Here is a 24,827-nt window from a genome sequence, read left to right on the forward strand (position 1 = left end):
CCGTGTTGGGCTCAGCAGCCTCCTCCAGGTTCCCCTGGGTCTGCTGCTTTCCTTGTCTCCAGCCAAGGCTGAGCAGAGAGATTCTGCATTGATTCCACAGCTGCTCCTTCCTGAGTTGGGGTGCAGAGGTTTGGGGGTGAGGCAGGGAGGAGACGGGAGTGCCCTGGTGGCTGGGCGTGGGGGCCCCCAGTGCTCAGACCTCCGAGGCAGGTTCCAGGACATGCACGTGACCTGCTGGCCTCTCCATGGGGCCGACAGCCCGGCCGGCCCGCGGATGTCGTTTGTGCTGCAGAGGCCGCGGTCTGTGGGGTCGTTCCCCAAAGCGCCGCGTCTCCTGTCCCCGGCTCTGATGGAGTGCAGGCGGGCAGCGGGCCAGGCCCCGGCAGGCCCGTTGCTGGGCAGAGCCCCGGGCAGCATGCAGCAGGCTCTCCGTGAGGGCATCTCACGAGCTAATGGAAACCCTTCCAGCACAAAGGGGCATTTATTGGAGTAGATGCCGTGTCTCCGCCAGAACGCGGGAGGACAGAAATAGCCTTTCACGGAGCGCCAGCAGGGCTGGGCTCTCCTGCTTGGAGGGTGTCGGTTTGCCGGTTCCTTCTCTGTGCAACCTGTTCGTATTCATGGTGAGTTGCTCACTCTGTCCTGGGCAGGGGACTCCTTGTTCTCTCTCCTGCTAGAACTGTTAGACTGGGTGGGGGAGGAGGGCTGGGAGAGGGAGGAGAGGGAGGGGAGGAAGGAGGAGAGGGTGGGGAGGAGGAGGGGGGCATGGGGAAGCGGGTGGGACGGTGGAGGGAGGGGGAGAGGGAGAGAGGGAGGGAGAAGGAGGGAAGGGGCGGGGACTCTGGAGGGAGGGAAGGGAAAGGAGGAGGGGAGGGGGACAGATAGTGGAGGGAGAGGGAGGGCAGGGGGAGAGAGGGGGGAGGGATGAGGGGAGGAGGAGGAAGGGAGAGAACGGAAACAGGGAAGGGGTTAAGTCAGGATGCTTACCTCAGTGGTTCCCTGTGAACTGACACCTCACCTGACCCTCAGTGAGACGGCAGCAGGTGGCCTCACTCCAAGGAGAGACTTCTGTGTTTCTGAAAATGGCTCTCCTTCCAGCGTGTATAGCTTTGCGTGTGCTGCTCCTCTTGCCTATAAATTCCCTCCGAAAAGACACCAGGAAGCAACTGTTAAGTTCCACTTGATACCTGTAAATAATGTTTAAAATTTTAATGTGCTGAAACCAACGCTAGTAATGTTCTGAAGAGGTTAAGTAGCTTGGGTGCTAGTAACAGATCTAGAGCTCAAAGACTTAACTCATGCAGGATCTTCCTCTAAATGAAACAAGGCTGGAATTAGGAAATCCAAGGCTAGCACGACTCCTCCACTCTGTTATTGGGGATTTTTCTTCTCTGTCTTGCATAATGTGGAGTTTCCATCCTCAGAGTAGCCTCATGGCCCAAGATGGCTGCTGGAGATCCCACCATCCATGCAACAAGCAGGCAAAAGGGGGCTCGTTTCCCGTTGTCTGTCTCCTCTTAAGGAGCTTTGCGGACGACTCAATAAATTGTGCGTACATTTCACTGGCGGCAGCTTGCTGCAGGGTGGGCTGAGCAAATTGTCCCCCAGAATAAAGCCTGAGCTCATGTCCTGAGGGACGTGGGTGGGTGATCTGTGTCATCTGCCGCAGGCGGGCAGACACATGCAGTGGCCGACACCTTCTGGAAGGCAAACAGTCACAAACCCATCAGGGGGACTAGAAAAGAATGTCCGTTCTACTAGATTGCAAGTGTCTGTGTCTTTGGGAAACAACATGTATATGCACAAGCACAGTCATCGTCCAGTAATCACTGAACATGACAATCTGAAATAAATTTCTAACGGGGAAACACACGGACGTACCAGGTGACACCCTCGTGCTGAGATAGCCTGTCCGTCACGGTAAACGTCACTGGTGAAGGACACCTAGTAACACAGAACAGTGCTCACGACATAACTTCAGAGAAAGGACAGAATATCGAAATATGCTTTGTCATGATCACAAGTAACCAGTGTCTGTTTGAGGCTGGAGATAGGCTGGCCTCAAGGGCAAGATTTTCTTTTTAAACATTGCAAAAGCTTGTTACACACACACACACACGTATGTTCTTCCTTTTATTTTTTTAAATGTTTATTTATTTTTGAGAGAGACAGAGCACAAGCAGGGGAGAGGCAGAGAGAGAGGGAGACACAGAATCTGAAGCAGGCTCCAGGCTCCGAGCTGTCAGCACAGAGCCCGACGTGGGACTTGAACCCTGCAACCACAAGATCATGACCTGGGCCAAGGTCGGACGTCCAACTGACTAAGCCACCCAGGCGTCCCACAAACATTCTTTTTTTTTTTTTTTCAACATTTATTTATTTTTGGGACAGAGAGAGACAGAGCATGAACGGGGGAGGGGCAGAGAGAGAGGGAGACACAGAATCGGAAACAGGCTCCAGGCTCTGAGCCATCAGCCCAGAGCCCGACGCGGGGCTCGAACTCATGGACCGCGAGATCGCGACCTGGCTGAAGTCGGACGCTTAACCGACTGCACCACCCAGGCGCCCCATCACAAACATTCTTTATATAAAATGATTTACAACATTTATATAAAACATATAAACATTAAAATTTTATGCAAATGCTAAAATATAGTATAATCTAAATAATAGTTAATAAAACACATAAATAATAAACTAATATAGTAATTAAGCAACATAATATTAAATAGAATTTAGAAAGGGAAGGTAAGAGGGGTGCCCGGCTGGCCCAGACAGTGGACCCTGCGACTCTTGACCTCGGGGTTGTAGGTTCAAGCCCCGCTTGGGTGTAGAGATCACTTAAGTAAAAATCTTTTAAAGAAAAGAAAGCAAAGGCAAGGGTAGGAGCGGGAATGACTCCCTGCTGTGGGAGCAGAGGCGTTTCCCAATGAGCGTCACCGGTGAGAGCCACTTTGGGGCCTCGTCGTGGGTGAGGGTCTTGCTTTTGCATCTGGGGCTCAGCCACGGGTGCTCTGGGTGACCCCCTCCCCGTGCATGACCCCCCCCCCCGCTCCTGTTGGGGGTCCGGAGCCCCCCGACTGGCGAACAGGGCATATTCAAGCCCTCCTAATGCCCAGGCCTAGAGCCAGCCACTGAGGCTGCGGCCACGTCCGCTGACCACAGTAAGTGAGAGGGCCGATCCCCAGATCAGCGTGGCGGGAGAGGGAGCTCCACCCCGTGGGAGGGAACGCGTGGTCACGTCTACTGTAATTGAAACCACCCCAGACGTGCAGCCTTTCACACCTTTCCTATGCTTTTACATAAAGACATGATCTTTACAGAACAGAATCATTCTGCTTATGTTATATGTCACTTAATTATGTGTTAGGAACACATCTTTCTGCATAGTAAAAATTCTATTTTGTGGTCATATCATAACTTACTCATGAACTTTTATGTTTTCCTTTTGCAATGGCCACCCTCCCGTACACCTAAGTCTTTGCACATCTTTATGACTTTTTAAAGAACACATTTAAAAAATTGTTTCTTAATTTTTTTTTGAGAGAGAGAGAGAGAGCAAGGGGCAGAGAGGGAGGGAGACACAGAATCCGAAGCAGGCTCCAGGCTCCGAGCTGTCAGCACAGAGCCCGATGTGGGCTCGAACCCAAGAACCACAAGATTGTGACCTGAGCCGAAGTTGGATGCTTAACCGACTGAGCCACCCAGGTGCCCCCCTGATTATTGCTTTTTTAAGCCACCAACTCTTAGGGCCATCTGTCTCACAGCGATACTAAAACTGTATTTGGGTCCCGAGGCCAAGCTGCTCTGTGGTGTCAGATTACCCCCAGCATCTTGGAGGCCGGCCCAGTAGGATTTGTGTCGCACTCAGCACGTGTGATGTGCTTGTCACCGAGGGACCCAGCGTATTCCACCCTAATGCCAGGTCACCTCCTGTCCCTTCCAGTGGTGAGAATAGTCGCACCTACGTGGCCAAGAGCGTAATGGTATAAACTCGGCCATTGTCTCCGCCTCTGTGAATCACAAGAAACCTGGATGGCTACTACTTAATTTTAAAACATAACCTCAGAGCCGAAGACATATTGAAACCATGATTCACAGCTTTTTACTTCCTATAGAACGTCGAAAACCGTTTTTTGAAAAACAAGCCTGAATGTATCCAAACTCCCAGAGTTGCTAGAAGACAACCATGAACGCAGCTGCTTGTCTGCACGGCTGTGTGGTGATCATACATCCAGGCCTCACTATAGTCCTAGATCCTGACCCCACTTGTGCTGTCTGTTCTAAGGACACATCCTTTAACATGGCTAACGTGTGTTCAGTTCACCGCGGCGTTGTCTGAAGGAACAAAGAATTGTAGGCAACGTAGCAGATGCCAGGGGAGGCCCTGGGTGGTGGCCTGTCTGGAGTGGCCTATCCGGGAAGCCCAGGGGGTGGCCCACCTGGGGTGGCCCGTCTGGGGTGGGCTGTCTGGGGTGGCCTGTCCGGGAGGCCCGAGTGGTGGCCCGTCCGGGGCGGCCTATCCGGGAAGCCCAGGGGGTGGCCCATCTGGGGTGGCCCGTCTGGGGTGGCCTGTCCGGGGTGGCCTGTCCGGGAGGCCCGAGTGGTGGCCCGTCCGGGGTGGCCTATCCGGGAAACCGAGGGGGTGGCCCGTCTGGGGTGGCCTGTCCGGGGTGGCCTGTCCGGGAGGCCCGAGTGGTGGCCCGTCTGGAGTGGCCTATCCGGGAAGCCCAGGGGGTGGCCCATCTGGGGTGGCCCGTCTGGGGTGGCCTGTCCGGGGTGGCCTGTCCGGGGTGGCCTGTCCGGGAGGCCCGAGTGGTGGCCCGTCTGGAGTGGCCTATCCGGGAAGCCCAGGGGGTGGCCCGTCTGGGGTGGCCTGTCCGGGAGGCCCGAGTGGTGGCCCGTCCGGGGTGGCCTATCCGGGAAGCCCAGGGGGTGGCCCATCTGGGGTGGCCTGTCTGGGGTGGCATGTCTGGGGTGGCCTGTCTGGGAGGCCTGGGTGGTGGCCCGTCTGGGGTGGCCTATCCGGGAGGCCCAGGGGGTGGCCCATCTGGGGTGGGCTGTCCGGGGTGGACTGTCCAGGAGGCCCAGGGGGTGGCCCGTCTGGGGTGGGCTGTCTGGGGTGGACTGTCCAGGAGGCCCAGGGGGTGGCCCGTCTGGGGTGGCCCGTCTGGGGTGGCCTGTCCGGGAGGCCCAAGTGGTGGCCCGTCCGGGGTGGCCTATCCGGGAAGCCGAGGGGGTGGCCCATCTGGGGTGGCCCGTCTGGGGTGGGCTGTCTGGGGTGGACTGTCCAGGAGGCCCAGGGGGTGGCCCATCTGGGGTGGCCTGTCCAGGAGGCCAAGGGGGTGGCCCGTCTGGGGTGGACTGTCCGGGAGGCCCAGGGGGTGGCCCGTCTGGGGTGGCCTGTCCGGGGTGGCCTATCCGGAAAGCCCAGGGGGTGGCCCATCTGGGGTGGCCTATCTGGTGTGGCCCGTCCGGGTGGTCCGTCCGGGGAGGCCCGTGGTGCAGCCACAGCACACAGCGCGCCCAGGGCGGCCCCTCACAGCAGACGCCGTGGTGCTGGGGGAAAGGCCACGGGTGAGATCACTGCAGGGAGGTGAACGGTGACACAGAGATGCTGAGATGCTGACTGAGGTTTCCTCTGGGGGCGGGATGGGGTCTTCCTCTCCCTACCTTTGCTGGCTGGCAAGCTCTCTCCAGCGGGCACGTGGCGGCTTGGTAGGCCTGCGGCCTCGTCCTGTGTCTGTCACAGACGGTTCTTCGTGTACCCTCCCGCTATTCCATAAGCAGACGAAAAGGTAAAATAAGAGACTTAAAAGGTGATGCTGGTGCTTTTGATCCCTAATCAAAGGCATGTCTCTTGGCTTCACTGTCCCCAGCCGGTGACATGTTCCCAGAATTTCAAGCTTCCCCAGGAGCGGGTGCAGGTGGGGACACGGGCCAGGCGGGAGTGGGGATGCTTTGGAGAGCACCAGGAGTCGGGTCCCGTGTCCCCCGGCTGCTGGGAGCTGCCCACTCAGCCCCAAACCAGACCTCCCCCTAAGGCTGGGGACATCCCCCACTTCACTGGCCCTGGATGCTCATGTGGCCTCAGGCCACTGTTTACTTCTCTGAACCTTACAGGGGAGACCCCATGATGGAGCCCTGTCCCTGAGCCTGGGTGCTGAGGAGCGCTGACCTGTGACCCTGGTGGCTAAGCGTCCTGGAGTAGGAGGGGCCAGCCTGCACGCAGCCCCCACAACAAGCCCGGATGCAGATGCCGTTATCCCATTTTACGGACGAGGAAACTGAGGCCCAGAGGTGGTACAGCCGGTGGGTGGAGGGGAGGGCTTGAGACCCTAGAGGCCCCCAGAGTGTTCTCACGTGGTGGCTGTGAGCGGGTGGGGGTCCCCAGCTCCACACTGGTGCGGGCCGTGCTCACAGGACGGGAATCGGGGCCACCATCAGAGCCCAGACTTCGGACCAGCCCGGGGGGAGTCAGGGTGGCCAGAGTCGCTGTGCCGGGTGGGGCCGGGGGCTGCACTGGTAGCTCCCGGGGAGGAGACGACAGGGTGGCTGACGTGCCCCGGAAGGACCGAGGGCCAGGGAGGGCCATGGGTGTCAGCAGGGGGAGCCGTCTGACAGTGGCCAGGCTGCGGTGTGCCCAACGTCCCCCGAGGCGCTTGGCCTTGACTCGGGGCCCGTGGGAACCTGGGGCGGGTCCGGAGGCCAGAGACCTGAGACGGACCGTCGTGGGGGGAGCCGGAAGCTGCAGCCTGGTCACCGTGGGCTCTGGGCCAGGCTCCACACGTGGCGGTCCGTCTGGCTCCACGGGTCGGAGGGAGGCTGTGGGGCGCTGTACTCGGGGTCTTGGCCGGGAAGCTGTCCTTCTAACGTGGAGCCACTTCCCATCCACCACCGCCTGGCAGCGAGGGGACACGAGACTGCTGCCTCACCCCGCGGCCGTGTTCGCCGTCACAGACACTTAGGACACAGGAAAGATTCAGAAGAGAAGAGGGGAGGAGAAAGATGGAAACGAGGGGGGATGGGGACAGAGAGACAGAGAGAGACAGGGAGAGACAGATGACAGAGACAGAGAAGGAGAGACAGGGAGAGAGAAAGATGAAGAGAGACAGAGGGAGGGGGGGAAAGGGGGGCGGCTGAGACACCCCTGTTCCCCCTCACCGTGTGAGTCGTTGCCCTTTGACGCCTCCGCGCACCTGCTCTGAGCCTCCAGAGAGCGGGCATGGGGTGACCGGCCTGTGGGGGGGGGGGGTGTTGTGTAACAGGGTTCTGGCCCCAGCGACACGGGGAGCTCCTGCAGGCGGTCCTGTGTCAGGTTTCCTTGACCCGGGGCTCACCTCTCCCCTGTGGCCACTGGCCCGGGTGCCCGGCTCCCCCACTGGGGCGCAGCTCCCCCTTCGGCACCGTGCACAATGCCACCGAGGCCAGCGAGGCAGAGTCACCGGCCTCAGCGGGGCCAGGTGGGGTCTTCGAGGCCACCCCGGGCGAGGGACAGGAAGCCACCAACACGAGGTCTGCTTGCACTGCCTGCCCTCGCCCTGGGTGTCTAAAACACGTCCACGGACGACCTCAGAAGCTCCTTCTCCTTAAAAGCTTCCAGTCATGTTTGAAAATGGCAGTGTTTATTTCTCTGCCATTCTTACGCTTTCCAGAAATTGTTTAAAACACATGTTCTGATAGAATGGTTGTGGATGACCTTTGCCTTCCTTCCCTCTACACTGGGCTCCTGGCCCAGCCCAGCCAGGGGTGGAGGGGGCACCTGACTCCTGGCAGACGGGCCCCAGGGGCAGCACGAGCCCGTGGTCACACAGACGACAGGCAGGGAGATGCTCGCCCTCGCCCTGCAACGTCAGGGAAGTAGTGAAGGCAGCATCACAAGTGCTGGGCCTGCAACCGTGTCCTCCCCCGCTGGCCTGCAGCCTGACGGCGGCCAGAGAACTAACTCATGGCACAAACCAGATTCTCAGATCCCATCACTAGATCAGACCTGGGCAGCTGCTCTCTCCTTCACAGACTTGATTCTTCTGGAAAGTGGCTTGGGATACTCTTGGCCTTCTCCACAGGGTTCCTGCCTCATGGTCAAAGCGCAGCTGCCACAGCTCCAGGCATCACGTCTGTGTGCAGGCCAGGAAAAACAGGGAGGAGCCACTAGCCATAGGTACTCCCATTTTTCCTGAAAGCAAAAGCCCTGAATGTCCCCAGCAGACGGCTTGCTAGCCCCCAGGGCCACTCGTCACTTCGAGAGACGCTGGGAAATGCGGTACAGAATCTACGCAGTCTTGACCCATCGCCTGGGCTGAGTATGTTGTCCCTGGAGCAGACACTTCCACTGCATATCCATGCTTTCTCTCCTGACTTTTAGTAACAGAACCCCCTCCATTTTACCTGGATTGCCCCCAATAAAGACCCATCTCCCCATTTCCTTTGCGGTGTAAACATTAGTAGCAGGAAACGGCACAAGCTGGAGTCAGGAGGCCCCACCAGTGGGGGTCGGTCGCGACCTCGCGGCCGCCAGCAGCTCCGCCAATGAGAAGCCACCACACTCCCGGTGTCCTCCAATGGACGTTGAGTTCATAACGACCTTCCCAAGCCACCGCTTCTCTCCTTAAAAAAGCGCACCTGTCCCTCGTTGCCCAGACTCGCCTACGGTTTTGCCGCCGCGTGTCGTCCTGGGTTCAATTCTCTTTTGTTTCCGAATCAGCCCTTGTTTGGCTGGTAAAGTAACGGGCGGTTTTACTTGCAAGGTTGACAATGGCAGGCGTGCCCACGTGACCCCCCCCCCCCCCCCCCCCCGGGCTAGATGGGAGCTGGCGGAGCCTCCGCGAGGCCTGGACGCAGGCCCGTCCGCCCGTCTGCCCTGCAGCAGAGGGGACGCCACCCCAAGGCCATCCCCGACCTGCCCAAGGACTTCAGCATCTCCTCTGGCAAGACGGTGAGTCCCTCGCCAGGCCGGGCCCGGCCCCAGGGCCTGCGTCTCAGGGCTCCGGCTTGGGACGTGACCCCCGGGGACCGGGCTGGACGGGGCGGGACGGGGCCCCGGATGTCAGCGTTCGGTTGTGACTCGTACAACTGGAGAAGTGTATACACGGACAATCGGGAATAGCGGCGTCCCCGGAAAGCTCCGCCGGGCCCTTTGCAGGCACGGCCTGTCCCCTTCCCGCCGTGGAGGCCACCGTGGTTCGGTTCGTTTCGCCTGTTCTGGAATCACAAGGAAGTGAATGTCTATTACGTATCCGGCGTCTTTCGCTCACAAAACGTTTCCTTGGTGGTGTTGGTGGGTCGGGAGTTCGTCCCTTGTTGCCCGGGCTGGACTGGAGGGCGGTGTGGGCCCCAAGGCGCCGGTGGGGAGCGGTTCCGAATGAAGCTGTGGCCACGCCCAGGTAAACACGCTGTCACCCTCCTGGGCGGACAGTGGAATTTCTGGGAAGTGCGTGGTCAGCGTGCAAGACACTGTTCGCGAAGCACCCCCAACACTGGCTGCTTAGTTCAGGTGTTCGGGCTCTCTGATGGGTGCAGGGCTGTTTCATTGAGGTGCAGAGATCAGTGGCACTTTGAGGTGCCCCAGTAGCCACTTGTGCATCTTTTCCGGTGAGGTGCCTATTCAAGTCTGTGGCTCATTTTAAAATTTGGGTTGTTCATTGTTTTAGCCTTGGTTTTTAAAGGCCTTCTTGGGGCGCCTGAGTGGCTCAGTCGGCTAAGCGTGGGACTCTTGATTTCAGCTCAGGTCATGATGTCACATTTGGTGAGTTCAAGCCCCAAGTCGGGCTCTGTCATGACAGCGCTGATCCTGCTTGGGATGCTCTGTCTCCCTCTCTCTATGCCCCTCCCCTGCTTGCTTTGTCTCTCCCTCTCTTTCAAAATAAAACTTTAAAAAGTTTTGAAGTCATTCTTTTAAATTTTTTTTTTCAACGTTTATTTATTTTTGGGACAGAGAGAGACAGAGCATGAACGGGGGAGGGGCAGAGAGAGAGGGAGACACAGAATCGGAAACAGGCTCCAGGCTCTGAGCCATCAGCCCAGAGCCCGACGCGGGGCTCGAACTCACGGACCGCGAGATCGTGACCTGGCTGAAGTCGGACGCTTAACCGACTGCGCCACCCAGGCGCCCTTAAAGTCATTCTTTACATATTATACACACATATCTGTTGATCTGAAAAATAAAAGTTACTTGCCAGCAAAAAAAAAAAAAAAAAAAAAGGACTTATTTGAGAATAGCAGAGAGTTGCAATCTGGGACCACCAAACTATGGTAAAACCACCGCCCATCCAACAAGCAAAACAGAGAAACATTTTACGGGGAAGCTGTAGGAAGTTGGGAGGGGCTGTTTTGAAGAAAAGTCCGTTGGAGGAAAGCGGGAGTTCTGGGTGGTGAGGTTTCTCGCTGGTGACCTGCAGGAGTGGTTGTTTCTTGCAGGAGACGCGGGGAACAGCCTCCCTGTCCCGGGGCCTGTAACCGAGGGTTCTCTCCAGCTGAGATGTGGGGTCGGTCTGGAAGGGACACTGCGGGACGCAGCGAGGTGTGCTGGGAGAGCTCCCCCTGCTGGCCGCCTTGCTCCACTGAGGTGTCCTTTTGTTAATTTTCACGTTTCCCCCTTTTGATCAAGATTTTTTTTCTGATCACCGATCAGGTTTTCCAAATTCAGTGACCTTTGTCCCTTGGCTCCAGGAAGGCCCTTTTCTGGGTGTCATGTCCCACGTTGGAGGGAAATTGTACAGATTGGAAACCTACTGAGGCAATTTGGGTAACAAGGTGGGTCAGGAGGGAGAAACTCTGGGCGCCTCCCTTCTGCTGTCCACATTTGTCAAGGTTATCAGCGCTGGAGATCATCCCTTATTGTAGGTCATTTTTACACAGGTGTGATGGGCAACAAAATCAAAATAATTATACAAAACAAAAGTAGTTACATGACAATTCCAAATGGTGTGACGGTCCTAAACCAGGACTCCCGGGTGTGAGAGTAGCCAACTGAAATATCGATTGGCACTCATTCCGACTTAGGGCAGAAGATTCTCATGAAGGCCAAGCCGGAGTCGCATACACCTCCTGGAAGCTTCTGCCTGAAGCTACTGTGAAGGCTGACTAGTGATCACTGCCAGCACGCACTGAAAGGGTTAACCGTCTAAGACCTTCTAAAGCAGTGTTGTTGGGGCGCCTGGGTGGCTCAGTCGGTTAAGCGTCCGACTTCGGCTCAGGTCACGATCCCGCGGTCCGTGGGTTCGAGCCCCGCGTCGGGCTCTGTGCTGACAGCTCAGAGCCTGAGGCCTGTTTCCGATTCTGTGTCTCCCTCTCTCTCTGCCCCTCCCCCGTTCATGCTCTGTCTCTCTCTGTCTCAAAAATAAGTAAACGTTAAAAAAAAAATAAATAAAGCAGTGTTGTTATCTCAGAAGAGCTGCTTTGAACCAAATCTGCTTTTGGGTGATACAACCATGGTCAGAGACCATGAATTTGGATAAAAATTCAAAGTCAGTTAAGAGTTCAGATGAAGGAAGACTTTTGTGAATTCTGAACCTTCAAACCCGTCGAAGAGAACAAGTGAAAATTAACTTGCCCCAGGATCCTCATGAGGCTGTTTCTGCAGAGGCACAATCAAGAGAAGAGGTTCCGGCCCTTGCGAAAGGGCTTGGAAGAAGCAGACAGGGACACTGTCTTCCTACAAAAGAGAGAAGCACCTGTGAGAAGAAGGTCCACTGGCCTGGTCCAGACCTCATGGGAAAGCTTGGCCACATGTCGTCGGCTTCAGTTCCGGGAAACCCGTACCTTCAGGCCACAGCAGACGGCGGGCAGGGCCAGTCAGGCGTCGTCTTTGCACGTGTCCCGTGGATCCGAGAGTCTGTTCCCTGGACTGTGGCCGCGCTTGCCGGCGAGGTTGAGGAGAGTCTTTCTGGAGGCATCTTTTCCGACAGACGAAGTCTCTGGGTTGCCAGGGGTGATGCAGGACGGCGTGTCCCGGGAGCACGCCGCGCAAAGCTTGCTCTATTCTTTTTTTTTTTTTAATTTTTTTTTTCAACGTTTATTTATTTTTGGGACGGAGAGAGACAGAGCATGAACGGGGAGGGGCAGAGAGAGAGGGAGACACAGAATCGGAAACAGGCTCCAGGCTCTGAGCCATCAGCCCAGAGCCCGACGCGGGGCTCGAACTCACGGACCGCGAGATCGTGACCTGGCTGAAGTCGGACGCTTAACCGACTGCACCACCCAGGCGCCCCGAGCTTGCTCTATTCTTATGGGAGCAGCGAGCCCTGATGCTACGGAAGGAACCTCCCTTTACGGACTGTGGGTCGAGGAGGCAGGGCCAAGCTGGCCGGACGTCCTGTGACTGTCTCAAAGGGTGAGGGTCCAGGAGTTCCCCGGGGAATGGATCTGAGACTTAGAAGGACCAGTGGCAGTCTCTGCAAGTTTTTCCAGCTGAGACTTCACGATGCCGCGAGTGAGTGTGACAAGTCTGAGGACCGAGCGTGGCATGTGCACAGTGCAAGTGTGGTAACCTCACACGGCCGAACAGGGCACGCCTAACAAAGCACCTGAGTGGTTAAATGCATTCCCTGACCACCATGAAGTGTTAGAGGGGCCCCCAGGTGGGAATAATCTTCTTTAACAGAATTTCAGCCACAGCAGAAGCAGTGGCCTGTCTGCAAGGGGAAGGTTTGGCCCAGTGACAAAACATACAGACCACGACGAGAACATATTTCTTTCCCTGAGGTAGGGAAGCCGTATGAGTTCCATTTGCCAAGCCTCGAATGACCTGTTGGGCAGTTCAGTCTGGGAGACGTGCTGTTTTCCCTGGATTGTAGCTTGGATGTGGGACGAGCAAAGTAGGCGCTTTCTGTGGGTTCTGCCATTTCAGCTGAAGGTTTTGCCCATGAGGACAGTGGTAGCTGGTCTAACAGGGACAAATGATCAGTGTCTTTGGACTTAGCTCTAGTTAGCTCGGAGAAGGAGCAAACAGAAGACGTTGAAGGGTCATTTGACTTACCGATTTGGCTACTTTGATTGCTGCTGTCAAATTCTAGGATTATTGGGGCGCCTGGGTGGCGCAGTCGGTTGAGCGTCCGACTTCAGCCAGGTCACGATCTCGCGGTCCGTGAGTTCGAGCCCCGCGTCGGGCTCTGGGCTGATGGCTCAGAGCCTGGAGCCTGTTTCCGATTCTGTGTCTCCCTCTCTCTCTGCCCCTCCCCCGTTCATGCTCTGTCTCTCTCTGTCCCAAAAATAAATAAACGTTGAAAAAAAAAAATTCTAGGATTATTTCCCCCTTTGGGGAGGAAGGAGTCGCAGCATGAAATTTTTCTAAGACACCTCAGCCCAATAAGTGAATGGGCAGAGGAAGGAAGGAGAAAAGGGCGTGTGTCTCTCAGAGGGCCCAGACGGAGGGAGTGGGTTCAGGGACGGAACCTGCTGAGGTTTATTGGAGACCCCGCTCCGTGAGCTGTTCCAGTGCTCCGAGGGGAGGGCTGCTGGGTGGTGGCGGCTGGAGCACCGAGAGTCCACACGGGCAGAGATTCACTCCCAGTCTGGAGAGTGGTTCCTCCAGGTCGATGAAGAGGGGGGATTGGGAAACGCCAGGAGTTCCGTGGACCCCCCCGCCCCCGGGAATGAGGAGGATATTGGAATAGGTTGGCTAGAGGGTCGAAGGTGCCGGGATCACTCCAGTTGGTAACGGTCTTTCCGCAGCGTCCTGGCCCTTTGCACTAAGAGCAGAAACCATGAGGTTTTGGTTTTGTTTCGGGGCCTCCATTCGCTGGAGCTGAAAACTGAGAACTTTCGCAGTCTTTGTTTTGGAGGACTCATCTAGGAGTCGGGCAAGCTTGTTTGTCAACTAAGTCTGGGGCAAACACCATTTCCCATTCCATCCCGGTCCTTTTAGCTAAAAGAGAAAGATCCCGGTTTGACCCTTTAATAAACATAGGGTTACATGCTGCCTGGTTGGATTCAATGTCTTAAGGAAGATCGAGGTGATTTGGAGTCAGGAGCATAACGTCACGCATTGACTTGTTGGGTCGCTATGTTATACGTTGAAACTAGGGTAACGTGTATCAACTCTGTTTCTATAACACAATCAAACAGAGATTAAAAGATTTTGACTAATATTCTCTCAGGCCATCATGCCGTCATAAACAAAATAGAAGTACAACAAATAAAGGGGGAAAAAAACGCTGAGCCATATGACCGTTAAATTGTCAATATTTTTAGGTATCAAATGCTATTTTAAGTCAATAATACAAAGCCAAATATTACGTGGAAAACATTGAAGGAAGAAATAAACAGATCATTCATGAAAGAAAGAATACCAAAGATTTACTGTATAAAGGTTAATTTATAGTAGAAATAAATAGTTCCGATAACGGCATCTACTCTGTTAGTTGTGTTAGCTTAGACAACATGCATTTACTTTCTGTGCCTCAGTTTATTAATCTGTGAAATTAGGATTAAAATTAGTAACTACAAAGTTTTTGTGAGACTATGTTAGATAAATATGTAAAGTACTCACCACAAAAAGTGCTCATTAATGTTGACTATAATTTATCATAATTTTACAAATTGTACCCCCCAAATAAACACATTTTTTAAATACCCACTGCGGGGCACCTGGGTGGCTCAGTCGGTTAAGCGTCTGACTCTTGACCTCAGCTCAGGTCATGATCTCATGGTTTGTAAGACTGAGCAGAGTTGGGCTCTGTGCCGACAGCATGGAGTCTGCTTGGGATGCTCTCTCCCTCTCTCTCTGCCCCTCCCCTGCTCGCACATGTGCTTTCTCTCTCTTTCAAAATAAGTAAATAAACTTAACAAATTGAAATACCCATTGCTTGGAAGGTTGTATGGAATGTGCACTTATGTATTGCTTGTGGTTATGTAACTTTGGAAATTACACATATCTAAGAGTTAAATTTGGAAATTACACATCAGAATACTTCAGGTAGTATTGTTTACAATAGTATTAAAGTAGAAGCAACTGAGAGGTCCAAGGTGGGAAGTGAGTATTGCCTAAAAAAAAATTACAGTTGATTCATAAAATAAAATACTCTTCAACCTTTAAACTACAGAATATTATATGATACTTTTAAATACTCGTGTTCTTATTGACACTGTAGCTCACAAGGTAGCATGTAAAAATATATACCAACATAAAAAAGAAAGTTTGTAGCCCACTGTGATGGCAATGAGCAGGATTTTGTTCGAGAGCCTGGAGTCTGTTCCACTCTGCGGGCTTGGGAAACGCTCCTGGAATTGCTTGGTGGGCATTTCCAGGGAGGGTTCTTGCATCTTGCCCAAAGTTAGGGGTCTGTTTCTCTCAATCCCCTTCAGGATGTTCCCTTCCAGATAATTGTATCCGGTGTTTGGCCCGGTCCTCCTCAGTAGCATGTGGCCTCACTGACATAATCTGAAAAACCAGGTTGGTAAATTTAAAAGACTATCTAAATTCCCCAGCAGACTATGGGATCCTCAGTCACTTTAGGAAACTCCTTGTGGCTCCTCATTTGCCCTAAGTCCAGGGAGCATGAGAAACTTGGGGTTTATTTAGATCCTCAGAGGACTTGAGTTTAGAGGGGCAGGTTTCAGTACATATGGGGTTGGCGGCGGGGGGGGGAGGCTCAGAGGAAAAGGGTCATTGGTCGAGAGAGTCAGAATGGGGAAACTGAGGCACTGAGGGTGTAGGGGAGGTGGGGACCGCTCAGGGAAGGAACTTGATGGCAGCAGAGGGGCCTGAGGATGAGGTGGGGATGGAAAAGATGGGGGGGAAGGGCCTCAGGAGCCATTTTGACTTCTTTGCGTTGTTTGCCCGCCTCTGTCTACAGACTGGACTTTGCAGGGAGACAACTCGAGATTCCTGGTCACATTTCGCAGGTTCAAAAGAGCAAAGTGGCTCCCCACTGTTCTGACAACTTTAGAGCCGTGGTTTCCAATTCGGCCATGAGAAAGTCTGCTGGGACGTACGTTCCCCACAACAGACATTGAAGTTCTAAAATCTTTTGGTTAGGTTGGTCCGTTTAGTTAGAAATGCACGTGTGGGGGTGCCTGGGGGGCTCAGTCCGTTGAGTGTCCGACTTTGGCTCGGGTCATGATCTCGCGGTTCGTGAGTCTGAGCCCCACGTCGGACTCCACGCCGACAGTGCAGAGTCCGTTTTGGGTCCTCTGTCCCCCTCTCGCTCTTTGCCCCTCCCCCACTCACTCACTCTCTCAAAACTAAATACACAAAAAACCAAAGAAATGCACATGTGGAGGGGCCAGTTTTTACACGTAAGACCGGCGGGGCCCCAGGGTGGGGGAGGGTACCCTTAAAGCATTTGATCACCGGGCTTCCATTTCTTACAGGTTTTCCTCCCGAGGGAAGAGAAAAGTCCCTAAAGAGCACCGTTTCCACAGGAACAGCCTGTTCCAAAAAAAATCCCGCCCAAAGCCAGCACATTTCCAGTTAGGAACAGGTTGTCTCCAAAAAGGAGTCGACCAGAAAGAAGACTTAAAACAGATCCCGACTAGGCCCCGGGGAGCTCAGAGGGCAGGAATGCCGGAGACACCACCCTCAAACCCCAGGGGGGTCAGCCGGCCCCGCGGGCACCGCACCTGCTGCCTCTCCGGCCTTGGGCGGTTGAGCGCCTTCTCCGGATCCCGCTTCTCTGGCACCAGGGGGTGTTGGCCTTTTGCCACAGGTATTTTACCGCGGAAATGGATTTATTTGGGAGGAACGGAGGACTGCAACCTGGGATTGCAAGCCACCGCAGAAACCGTGTGGTCGGTTAGCGCAACACATCAGAGGGAAGGGTGTTTTATGGAGAAAGACAACGTGGGGGCGGTTGCCGGGCCCGCACGTCTGCAAGTCCTTTGCGGAAAAGCAGGATTCCCGTGACCTCGGGCTCTCCTGGGGGAGGGGGGTGACGGCGGTCCCTCCCTGGCGGGGCGGGGGGGGGGGGCACGGTCTCTCCCCGTGGGGGGGGGCGACGGGGTCTCTGCCTCGGGCAGGGGGTGGCAGCGGTCTGTCCCCGGGGGGGAGGTGACAGGGGGTCTCTCCCTGGCGGGGTGGGGGGGGTGGGGTGGCGGGGGGCACAGTCTCTCCCTGTGGGGTGGGGGCGACGGGGTCTCTGCCTCGGGCAGGGGGTGGCAGCGGTCTGTCCTGGGGGGGGGTGACAGGGGGTCTCTCCCTGGCGGGGTGGGGGGGTGGGGGGGGCACGGTCTCTCCCTGTGGGGTGGGGGCAATGGGGTCTCTGCCTCGGGCAGGGGGTGACAGCGGTCTGTCCCTGGGGGGGTGACAGGGGGTCTCTCCCTGGCGGGGGGGGGGTGGGGAAGGTGGGGGTGTTGGGGGGGCACGGTCTCTCCCTGTGGGGTGGGGGCAACGGGGTCTCTGCCTCGGGCAGGGGGTGGCAGCGGTCTGTCCTGGGGGGGGTGACAGGGGGTCTCTGCCTCGGGCAGGGGGTGGCAGCAGTCTGTCCTGGGGGGGGTGACAGGGGGTCTCTGCCTCGGGCAGGGGGTGGCAGCGGTCTGTCCCCGGGGTGGGGGGTGACAGGGGGTCTCTCCCTGGCTGGGGGGGGTGGGGGGGCACGGTCTCTCCCCGTGGGGTGGGGGCGACGGGGTCTCTGCCTCGGGCAGGGGGTGGCAGCGGTCTGTCCCTGGGGGGGGTGACAGGGGGTCTCTCCCTGGCGGGGTGGGGGGGTGGGGGGGGCACGGTCTCTCCCCGTGGGGTGGGGGCGACGGGGTCTCTGCCTCGGGCAGGGGGTGGCAGCGGTCTGTCCCCGGGGGGGGGTGACAGGGGGTCTCTCCCTGGTGGGGTGGGGGGGTGGGGGGCACGGTCTCTCCCCGTGGGGTGGGGGCGACGGGGTCTCTGCCTCGGGCAGGGGGTGGCAGTGGTCTGTCCCTGGGGGGGGGTGACAGGGGATCTCTGCCTCGGGCAGGGGTGGCAGCGGTCTGTCCCCGGGGTGGGGGGTGACAGGGGGTCTCTGTCTCGGGCAGGGGGTGGCAGCGGTCTGTCCTGGGGGGGGTGACAGGGGGTCTCTCCCTGGCGGGTGGGGGGGGGTGGGGGCGGCACGGTCTCTCCCCGTGGGGTGGGGGCGACGGGGTCTCTGCCTCGGGCAGGGGGTGGCAGCGGTCTGTCCCCGGGGGGGGTTGACAGGGGGTCTCTCCCTGGTGGGGTGGGGGGGGTGGGGTGGGGGGGGGTGGGGGTGGGGGTTGGGGGGGGCACGGTCTCTCCCCGTGGGGGGGGGGCGACGGGGTCTCTGCCTCGGGCAGGGGGTGGCAGCGGTCTGTCCCTGGGGGGGGTGACAGGGGGTCTCTCCCTGGCGGGGTGGGGTTGGGGGGGGCACGGTCTCTCCCCGTGGGGTGGGGGCGACGGGGTCTCTGCCTCGGGCAGGGGGTGGCAGCGGTCTGTCCCCGGGGGGGGGGGTGACAGGGGGTCTCTCCCTGGTGGGGTGGGGGGGGGGTGGGGGGGGTGGGGGGCACGGTCTCTCCCCGTGGGGTGGGGGCGACGGGGTCTCTGCCTCGGGCAGGGAGTGGCAGCGGTCTGTCCCTGGGGGGGGGTGACAGGGGGTCTCTCCCTGGCTGGGGGGGGGTGGGGGGGCACAGTCTCTCCCCGTGGGGTAGGGGCGACGGGGTCTCTGCCTCGGGCAGGGGGTGGCAGCGGTCTGTCCCTGGGGGGGGGGTGACAGGGGGTCTCTCCCTGGCGGGGGGGAGGGTTGGGGGGGCACGGTCTCTCCCCGTGGGGTGGGGGCAACGGGGTCTCTGCCTCGGGCAGGGGGTGGCAGCAGTCTGTCCCCGGGGGGGGGTGACAGGGGGTCTCTCCCTGGTGGGTGGGGGGGGTTGGGGGGTGGGAGTGGTGGGGGGCACGGTCTCTCCCCGTGGGGTGGGGGCGACGGGGTCTCTGCCTCGGGCAGGGGGTGGCAGCGGTCTGTCCCTGGGGGGGGGGTGACAGGGGGTCTCTCCCTGGCGGGGTGGGGGGGTTGGGGTGGGGGGGGTGGGGGGCACGGTCTCTCCCCGTGGGGTGGGCGCAACGGGGTCTCTGCCTCGGGCAGGGGGTGGCAGCGGTCTGTCCTGGGGGGGGGGTGACAGGGGGTCTCTGCCTCGGGTAGGGGGTGGCAGCGGTCTGTCCCCGGGGTGGGGGGTGACAGGGGGTCTCTCCCCAGGGGGGCGGTGATGGGGTCTTTCCCTGGCTGGGTTGCAGGGGCTGTCGGTTTCTCCCGGGAGCCGCACACCTTTCCCAGCACTGAGGGTCCTTCTGAACCTGGCGTGGGCGGTGGGCATGGGGGCCACCTCCCGCCTCCCCACTCCCCTCTGTGAGTTTCCCTTCATTAACTGTCACGTGTCCTTTTTCGGACGCAGGCGTGGGTGCGTAGTTTTCCAAGTCCACGCCTTGTCCGTTGTTTTCTTGACGGGGCCTTTGATGAGCAGGCGGTTTCACAAAAGTGCAACGTAACCGCTTTTATGATCATCGCTTTTGGCATCTCGTCCAGGGGGCCTCTTCCCGAGGTCGCTGAGGTCGGCTCACCGTCTCCCGGCTCCGGACACCCTTCGGTACCTGCTGTGGGCATGTTTCTCCTTCGGGAAGAGCCAGGTGTCAGGTTTGCCCAGCGCAGCGCCCAGGGGTGGGCGGTGTGGGGTGAGGACAACATCCGGTGAGCCGCCTCGTGCCCCCTGGTGACCTTGTGGCCCTGTGGCCTCTTGACTTAGGTTCCCCACACGAGGCCTCGGTGTGCGTCCCGATGCACCAGCTCGCCCAGCGCCTGGCTGCCAGGCACGGCGCCCGCCCGGGGGGCAGCCGCACACCAGCCTGGCGCTGGCGAAACAGCAGACTTCCTGCGGTCCACCACCCCCGGGGAGACCCCCCGCCTCCAGGCTGGCCCTCCCTACGCCCTGGGGTTTCCTGCGGCCTCTTACGTCCTCTCCGTGATTTCTCAGTTGTGGTACGGGTGCCCCCTAATGTCCCAGGCAGGACGCTGACTGACGCAGTCGCAGAGGTACTCTTCCAGAAGGTCTGTGACCAACTGCAACACGATGTATGGCTCATCCCTATCTGCATCTGTGGCTGTGTCTGTATCTAATCCAGCTGTGGACACCTACCTATTTCCTAAAAACATGGTAACCGTCGGGGTGCCTGGGCGGCTCAGGCGGTTAAGCCTGGGACTCCAGCTCAGGTCATGAGCTTGTGGTCCGTGAGTTCGAGCCCGGTGTTGGGCTCTGTGCGGACAGCTCAGAGCCTGGAGCCTGCTTTGGATTCTCTGTCTCTCTCTCTCTCAAAGATAAATGTAAAAAAAAATTAAAAATATTGAAATTTTTTTGGGGCGCCTGGGTGGCACAGTCGGTTAAGCGTCCGACTTCAGCCAGGTCACGATCTCACGGTCCGGGAGTTCGAGCCCCGCGTCAGGCTCTGGGCTGATGGCTCGGAGCCTGGAGCCTGTTTCTGCTTCTGTGTCTCCCTCTCTCTCTGCCCCTCCCCCGTTCATGCTCTGTCTCTCTCTGTCCCAAAAATAAAAAAAAATAAATAAATAAACGTTGAGAAAAAAATTTTTTTTAATTTTTGTCAGTATTTTGTGCATTCTTTGTTATGGTCACATACTTATAAATGCTTCTGTTTAATCAAGCTTGTTAATTGTATTGTTAAAATTGCTAAGTGTATACAGTTCAGTGGAATTAACTACACTCACATTGTTGTGCAACCATCCCCACCATCCATCTCCAGAACTTTCTTCCTTTTTTTTTTTTTTTTAATTTTTTTTTTCAACGTTTATTTATTTTTGGGACAGAGAGAGACAGAGCATGAACGGGGGAGGGGCAGAAAGAGAGGGAGACACAGAATCAGAAACAGGCTCCAGGCTCTGAGCCATCAGCCCAGAGCCCGACGCGGGGCTCGAACTCGCGGACCGCGAGATCGTGACCTGGCTGAAGTCGGACGCTTAACCGACTGCGCCACCCAGGCGCCCCTCTTCCTTTTTTTTAAGTTTACTTATTTGTTTTTGAGAGGGAGAGAGAGAGAGAGCACGAGCTGGAGAGGGGCAGAGAGAGGGGAGAGAGAGAATCCCAAGCAGGCTCCTCGCTGTCAGCGCAGAGCCCCATGCGGGTCTTGAACTTACGAACCGTGATATCATGACCTGAGCAGAAATCAAGAGTCAGATGCTGAACGACTGAGCTGCCCAGGTGCCCCCAGAACTTTCCATCTTCCCACACAGAGACTATGACCTCATGAAGTATTAACATGCCCTCCCCGGCCCCCCCGTGTCCACCATCCACATTCTGTCTCTGTGATTTGATGACTCCAGGGACCTCATGTGGGTGGAGTCACACAGCGCGTGTCCTTCTGTGACGGGCTCCCGGCACTCGGTGTCACGTCCTCAAGGCCCATCCGTGAGGTAGCAGGCGTCAGGGTCTCTTTCCTCTTACGGGCGAGTAATGTTCGTCGCACGGACGCACCACGTGTTGTTTGTCCGTTCGTCCCCGTGGCCACTTGGGGCTCCTCCTCCTCGGCCGCTGGGGGTCATGGGGAACTCGGGTGTTCGTGCGCACAACACGGTTTGTTGATGACGTCTTTGGGGTCGATGAGGGTGATTGTGACGGGGCGTCGGCTTTGTGCTGAGCTGGGGGGGCCATGTGGGAAGGCCGGGGCAGAACCCCCAAAGCTCCCAGTGCCCGGGATTCAGAAGACAGACGGGCGGGCCCGGGACCCGGAGTTGCTGTGCTGTGTTACCCACTGTGGGCCCGAGGGTGTGAGAGCTGTTCGCTCTTTTTTCCCCACAGCCTTGCCGCCTCTGTCACACCCACAGTGACACACTCACAGGAACATGCTCTCGTGAGCTCACGTACGTGTAATATGCTCACACACACGTTCACAATGCTCACACGATGACACTCTCACACAGTGACATGCTCACACGCACATGCTCACACACGCAACCGCTCACACACATGTATGTGCTCACACACGTACACGGTCACACACATGCACACACACATGTATGCACACACACACGCTCACACATGAACATGCTCACGCGTGCACATGCTCACACCTGTACATGCTCACACACACTGATACACTCACACACATGTACACAGATCACACATGCACATACACATGTCCGTGCTTACACACATGCACATGCTCACACACACATGCTTACACAGTGACGTGTTCACACGCACACATGCTCACATGCACGTGCTCACACACGAACATGCTCACACGTGCACCTGCTCACACACATGTATGTGCTCACACACGTACACGGTCACACACATGCTCACACATGTACACACACGCACATGCTCACACACGAACATGCTCACGCGTGCACCTGCTCACACACATGTATGTGCTCACACACGTACACGGTCACACACATGCACACACACATGTATGCACACGCACACGCTCACACATGAACATGCTCACGCGTGCACATGCTCACACCTGTACATGCTCACACACACTGATACACTCACACACATGTACACAGATCACACATGTACATGCTCATACAGTGCTCTCACACACGTGCTCACACATGTCCATGCTTACACACATGCACGTGCTCACGCACACATGCTCAGGCTGTGACATGCTCACACACACTGCTCACATGATTATACACTCACGCACAATTGTGTGCTCACATTCATGCACACGCTCACACACGCTGTCTCACCACACCCTCCTCCACTCGCAGCTGACCTTCACCTACTTTCACGAGCGTCCGGAACCCAGGGCTCTGGGCGAGGACTGAGCCCCAGGCTGGCCGCCCCCGAGCTTCCCTGCTGGCGGCGTGGCCGCTGGGGCCTCCCTGGGGACGCCGGGCCCCTGCTCCTGGGGCAGCCGTGGAGCATTTTCGGCTCTGGCTGCTTCTCTGGCGCTCAGAGGACTTTCCTGCCACCCAAACAGCAGATGGCCAGGAAATGAAGACTCGCTCCAGTATCAACCGGGGGAAATCTAATTCAATTGGCAAAGTGTATGGTCAGAGAAGCATGTGGGTTGGCACATTTCATCTTGTTAGATGGTGTTGGCCCTCGGAGACCGAGGACGGACGACTGACAGCTGGTCCAGGGCTGGGGCTCTGGCGTGTGTGGTCTTCTCCACAGCGGCCTCGCGCCCGGGTTTGCTTTCTCCCCGACCCACTTACAGCTGAGTCCTCGTGTCTGATCCTCAGTGGGACACCGGTGACAGGCCGGGCACTGTGCCGCTACTTTGTATGCTGTCTTGCTCGGGGCTGAGTGTGACTGAGGGACACAAAGCCCAAAGTACCAGTGGCTTAAACAAGAAAGACGCTTCTATTTTTAAAAATTTTTTTAAAGTTTATTTATTTTGAGAGAGAGCGCGCACGCGCGCAGAGGAGGGGCATAGAGAGAGGGAGAGAGAGAAAATCCCAAGCAGGGTCCAGGCTGTCAGCACAGAGCCCAGTGCCGGGCTCGATTCCACGAACCGTGAGATCATTATTTGAGCAGAAGCCAAGAGTTGGGCACTTAACCAACTAAGCCCCCCAGGCGCCTGGAAAGACATTTCTTTCTTTAAAAAAAATTTTTTTTTAATGTTTATTTAGTTTTGAAAGAGAGAGAGAGACAGAGAGTGAGGACGGGAGAGAGAAGGAGGGAGATACAGAATCGGAAGCAGGCTCCAGGCTCTGAGCTGTCAACACAGAGCCTGACGTGGGGCTTGAACCCACGAACCGTGAGATCATGACCTGAGCCAAAGCCAGTCGTTTAACCGACTGAGCCACCAGGCGCCCTAAGACGTTCGTTTCTTATAACACAGAGGCTGCCCCGGGGCCTGCAGGACAGGGCTGGGGTGGTGGCTGTGTGCTGCCTGCAGCCCAGGTTCCTCCTACCTCCTACTCCGGGGCTCACAGGCCGTCTGGTCCCAGCACTGGCCCAGCATCTCTGGGCGTTTTCAGAAATGCAGATTCCAAGGCCCTGGGGGGGAGGCCAGGACCCTGTGTTTCGGTCTGCCCTCGGGGGTGCTGATGTCTGCGGCTCCCCGGCCTGTCTGTGTCCACGGAAGCCCGCTGCCCACGCTTTCCTGCCTGCTGCTCCATGAGCAACGCTCAGAACCACAGGATGCCACCCACAGGCGCACGTGGTGTGTCCAGAGCTGTGCGTCCGGCACCACAAACCACTTAGGATGCTTCGGTCACTCCTTTGCATTTTTGATTTAAGGTGTGCCCACTCGTATTGAAGGAACTCATTTGGAGGAAGCCTCCTCCGTGCCTGCTCCCCCCCCCCCCCCGCCACTCACCACCCCCACACCCAGGCAGTCTCTGGGTCTCCTGTCTCCGCGCACTCTCTCGTTGGGAAGGAGTAAGGTGGACACAGGCATCTGTCTTCTGTCCACACACAGACAGCAGATGGCCACATTCTCGCCATCCTACCTGTTGACCTTCCCTGTCACTTCTGCCTAGTGAGGCAGACGTGGGGTTCTGTGGGCGGCAGGTCCCCGAGGGGACACGGGTCCTGTGGGTGGCAGGTCCAGCTCACAAAAGGAGCAGGACGAAGGGCTCCAGCCTCCCCCTGGCCCAGGGCCCCTTCAGTCAACGGTCAGCTCTGGGCTGCTGGCTCGGGGACAATGACATCCCTCTGCACACACCCCACCCCTCAAACCCTGACCACAGGCCCCGGGCCAGGCTCCTCAGGCTCCTGGCCTGACCCCCTGTGGCCTGGATTGCACCAGGCCGCGCGCTCCCTGGGGCTCAGCCGGGGTCTGCATGGGGGACGGGGTGGGGGCATGCTCGCGAACCTTCACGGAATGACTGCGTGAGCGAGTCTGGCCCTGCAGCCCCACAGTAACTCCAGATTCGGGCCCCCCCAACTCTTCCAGGATCCTGTGTTTCCTGCCCTGGGGAGCGGGTCAGGAACCTGCCCCTCAC

The 24,827-nt window shown here is 57.4% G+C and overlaps 1 protein-coding gene across 8 annotated transcripts; it reads left to right on the forward strand.

The window, feature by feature from the left end:
* Positions 1-5,394: 5,394 nt before the first annotated feature.
* LOC123593035 lies at positions 5,395-20,156 on the forward strand. 8 transcript variants are annotated; one of them, XR_006710070.1, is made up of 6 exons: positions 5,395-8,935; positions 15,304-15,391; positions 15,795-15,976; positions 16,312-16,732; positions 19,303-19,541; positions 19,651-20,156. XR_006710070.1 is itself a non-coding variant. In XM_045468539.1 (4 exons), exons 2-4 carry the CDS (start codon positions 16,502-16,504, stop codon positions 19,868-19,870), a joined length of 690 nt encoding a protein of 229 aa, XP_045324495.1. In that variant the 5' UTR covers positions 8,614-8,935; positions 16,312-16,501; the 3' UTR covers positions 19,871-20,156. The 8 variants fall into 8 exon arrangements, 3 of the variants coding, with proteins under 3 accessions (XP_045324495.1, XP_045324496.1, XP_045324497.1); XR_006710069.1 differs by having other exon boundaries at positions 5,399-8,935; positions 15,795-15,929; XR_006710066.1 differs by lacking the exon at positions 15,795-15,976 and having other exon boundaries at positions 5,412-8,935.
* The last annotated feature ends 4,671 nt before the right edge of the window (positions 20,157-24,827 follow it).

The sequence above is a fragment of the Leopardus geoffroyi genome, chromosome D4 (assembly GCF_018350155.1).
Source record: "Leopardus geoffroyi isolate Oge1 chromosome D4, O.geoffroyi_Oge1_pat1.0, whole genome shotgun sequence".
NCBI lineage: Eukaryota > Metazoa > Chordata > Mammalia > Carnivora > Felidae > Leopardus > Leopardus geoffroyi.